General features: G+C 51.9%; 1 protein-coding gene across 1 annotated transcript; it reads right to left on the reverse strand.

The window, feature by feature from the left end:
* Window positions 1–2,749: 2,749 nt before the first annotated feature.
* Window positions 2,750–3,856, reverse strand: J4E87_002732 (uncharacterized protein; the record flags this gene model as incomplete). Its single annotated transcript, XM_049374367.1, has 1 exon — window positions 2,750–3,856. The coding sequence occupies one exon, from the start codon at window positions 3,854–3,856 to the stop codon at window positions 2,750–2,752; it is 1,107 nt and encodes a 368-aa protein (XP_049235358.1).
* Between the last annotated feature and the right edge of the window lie 481 nt (window positions 3,857–4,337).

Here is a 4,337-nt window from a genome sequence, read left to right on the forward strand (position 1 = left end):
GATATCCGGTAACGGTGGTTGACCCAATACCTACTATCTCATCGCTCGGGAGCCGCAACTATGACAACGACTGTTGTGAGTAATAATATCAATATGTCTGATGAGTAATAGGGGACTGGTTTCACTCTTAAAGAACCAGGTGTTACTAATAACCATAGAGCCATCAGTGGTAACCTCAGAACAGCGACGCCACCCCTCTTCCAAATGATAAGAACACGAATTGAAGAAATCATGACCACACATCCTCCCGATCGAAACCAACTCCCTCTTCCCCAAGACTCTTTACCAAGAACAGAAGGCACGATCAATAGTAAACCCCTTTTTGCAACCCAATCATACCCTCCTCCCTCCCATCCATCGCCACACTCTTGATACCAAAATCCTCGACTGCCAAATCCGCAGCATCCAACTCCGCGAGAACTCCAGCCTCTTCCACCTCTTTCCTGCTTCCGCCAGAGCTGCCCTGCTCAATACACTTAAAGCTTCCGAACTTGGGCATGCCGATTGCGATACCGGGGAACGTCAGCTTCTGAAGAATGTCGCCTGTACACGAAAAGTTCTGGTAGAGGGCGCACGTAGAGCCTTGATCAGGTCCGAGTGATGCGATACCGCCAGGGCTGCCTTGGATGTGGCATTCCGTGTTGGGTTGCGTCCAGCTGCATTCGCCGGCGAAGTTGGATTTGGTGCAGGTGTAGTAGGCACCAGGAAGACCGCGCCGGGAAAGAAGATGTGTTGGTAAGGCTGAGATGGTGGTTGTAGTGGTGGCAATGGTGAGTAAGAGGGCTATGAGCGCGATAGCTGTATACATTGCCGGGTTCGTTGGACCGGACGACGATTAGGAATTAGCTTTGGGCTATGCCTGTGTGTATGGCGTAGTGCGCGTATGTGTGTAATTTGTCTTTGGGGAACACTTGACTCGGTGTTTCAAATGTTCTTATGACAGCCGTGGGGTGTATTTGTGACTGAGCCTTATCGTCTTGTGAGCCACCGAGCCTCATGATTGTCTGCGCGCGTCGTACGGACGTAGATTATACGGTCACGGGTTTGCGTACCTATTGCACAAACGGACAGGTTGGTGCATCAAGCACAAAGTCTGGAGTTTGTCTCTTTGTCACGGACAGCAAACATCTACAAGGAGATGTAGAGATGTATTGGCGTGACTCCATGGCGATGACAACGCCACGAAAGCTTTCAATAGGCCATACGAAGAAACCAAAAGACGTATAGAGAGGGGAAGAAGAATTGCAAGAGTGCCAAAATATCCAAAGACTAGAGATGTGAGAAGGTGATATGTGCTACAAGGTGCATCGGATGCGCTCCGCAACGATGGCGCGACATGGGTGGGTTGCTGCTTTGAAACGTCCTTCAGCGGGGCTGATGATGAGATGCAACCAAAAGGGTCGCAGTACTCGCAAGCCCATGCCACGAATCGTCTTACAGCCGCGAACTCGCTGGGGGACGCGGGTGGCATGCATCTGGGCTGTGTCATCAACGTGTCGCCGCCAAGCTGTCGCCGGTGCCGCCAATACGCACTTTTGGCTTGACAGGTATGACTGGGTTTGGTTGGTTATGATCGTCAGGTACGAAGCTGCGAGACGTCTGCAGGATGCCGCTATAGTGGACAGCGATCTTACACGTCGCATGGGTCGTGCATTTACAAAAGTGCTGCTCTTCGCGTCGGGTTGTAAAGTTTGTGTCGTTTTGGTCGTACCTAGGTACCTAGGTAGGCAGGTGTGCATGATAGAGGCGCGACGGTGACGCGCCGGCAATAGGTATGCACATGCCATGCCATGCCACGCCAACATCGAACTCACATGCCATGCTTTGGACTTGAAAAGCAAAGAAAAGGGTCCATTACAATCTCACTCCTCCTATCTTGCGCAGGGGCTGTTGGGTACAGAAGATAGATTGCGCGGTCAAAGGATAGGTAAGTCGGCCGCAATTTGCTTGCTTATGCCAGCGTCATCTTACACTCGGCAATAGAAGAACGTTATCTTCACATGAGTCTAACGAGCCATCACAGTAAACTTAATACAGGTGTACATCAAAGGGCGAAGGCATCCTCGGACCCTACAGGTCAGTGGCTATCGCAAGCCCGACATGCAACCCACCACCATTTCCACCCTTCCACATCTACCAAACGGCCCGACACGATCCGAGGACTCAAATCCACTACCCCCAAAAATAAACCTACACAATGCTTCCGCTTCATGATGCGCAAAACGGCATGCGCCGCGTTCCACTATTCTTTCGTTGCGTCTTCCGAAACCGCGAAACCCCAGGCGTTTTGCAAATAGGGAACCACCCCAACTGTGGGGGTACCTAGCCACGCTAACACGTTAGTGAGGTTGATCAAACACACTCGGCACAGTACAGATGTGGTTTCGTGGATGGTATGCTGCAGGCATTTACTATGTCATGGGGATTGCTGAGCGTAAGGATAGTATAGCTGGGACGTAGTCGCTATCTTCTACGTCGTGTTGTACGTTACCACACAGCAGCTCGGGGGTGTACACGAGTCTCTGCGGTAAGTCTTGATTATGAGAATCGCTGTGAGTACCTCCAGGTTATGAGATCAGCCTCATTGATGTATCGCACGACGGTCACAATATGCTCCAGGGTATGTTGGAATGCTCATCTGTATCTCATTCAAAGCCACTGTCACCAGCAACTAGATATAACCGCTACTCTCCAAACCTGCAAGCAGATCTGTAAACGCCACGTCACGCCACATGATTTAACCCCGTCCTTACGATAGTCTAGCCCTCTTGCGAGCCCAACCTGCCGGATTCGAGGACGAGGACATCTGCTGCTGCTCGGGAAAACCTCGGCCGCCAGCAGTGAAAACGAACGCCGGTCGTACTAAAGCTGGAGCTCGAGGAGTAGGCGGCTTCGCCATGTGTTGTGAGATGTAAGCCTCATACATCTCCTTTTGCTTCATCAACTCCTTTTGATGGCCTTGTTTCATCTGGAGCACCTGGGCTCCGCATCGCTTCCCGAGCGCGTTCAACTTCTTTCGACACTTCTCTTCCAGGGCTTGGTCGTAATCTAGATAGTCTTGGATGTCCTGGATTCGCTTGAGCTCGGCAGCCTCGGTCGCTGAGAGAACCTTGGCTACGGTGTTCTGCCAACTGTTCATGATGAATGTCAGCTCAGGAGCACGTCTGGCCAACTCGTTGGTATCGAGCTCTTGTACGTTCTTCGCAGCTGATCTGATGTGGTTGAGGAGAGCATGGAGTGGAGTGTGTGGCGGAGTCGAACCAGACGTAGAGCCGCTGCCGGTAGATCCGTATGAGCTAGACCTAGCAGTAGACTTCGCTGGCTCAGAAGCTGCCAATAGCGACAAGATCTTCGTTTCGGCGATGTTGGAGTCGTCATGTACCGAGGGGAAGGGGCGCACAACGTTACGATCTTCAATTGTCTTGCCCAGAGAGCGTGCAATAGCTTCAGCAATTTCCTCCTCGTCTTCGTCGCTGGCGTTGTCATTTCCCGCGGCACGTGGAGATTCCGACTGTTCCGCTCTCTTTCCAGCTTTCAAAGAAGAGATGGTGTGTGACCCCGTTTTGCTCTGCCTTGCGACGTTTTGTGAACAGTAGTCGATCCTGGTCGCTCGTCGCGCCGCGTTCTCGTAGAAGTCATTACCGCCGTGGGCGCTGAGAACGATCCCTTTGAGGGTCTCTTCACGCTTCGCTTCGTCTTTGACTATGTTGCTGGTCGCATCTGCATTGCGTGAAATAGCGGAACGGCGGCTGTACGTTATAGGCGGTCTAGGGGCACTAGAGGGACCGGGAGTGAGCTGTGAAGGCATCGTGTTAGACGATGGTGCAACGTCTGCGTTAAGCGGAAAGAGAGTCATCGTGACGCAGGTGAAATAGAATATATAGGTAGACCGTGAAAGACATGCACAAGTTGGGGTCCGACGTGAGAAATAGGGTTTTGACGTAGTCCCGCGGGCGAGCAGGGGGGGAAGTGATTTCCACAATAGAAACAACGGGTGACAGATACGAATGGGGAAAAGGTCAGACTACAGTAGCCCAAGGGTGCGTGACCAGGAGTAAAAAAGTGAAGGTGAAGGGAAAGACGGTGACTACAGGCGATCAATGACGTTCGTCTTCGCCAGCTCAATTCCGTGTGCCTCTAGTGAGGCTGCTCTGCTGCCTATTATACATTCGCAAGTCTTGAAAGTAGTTGCTGCACACCACTCATGTACAATGCTAGACCGATCCAGGTTCTCGCCGCTGACGACCTGCCCACTGGTCAAGACGTCAAATTTTCTCAGTTTGAGCAGCGCGGGGGTATTGGTATTTTCTTGGGAGGATCATGGGTCTTCGGTGAGC

This window comes from Alternaria ethzedia (assembly GCF_023757985.1).
Source record: "Alternaria ethzedia strain BMP 0044 chromosome Unknown scaffold_5, whole genome shotgun sequence".
In the NCBI taxonomy this organism is placed as follows: Eukaryota; Fungi; Ascomycota; class Dothideomycetes; order Pleosporales; family Pleosporaceae; genus Alternaria; species Alternaria ethzedia.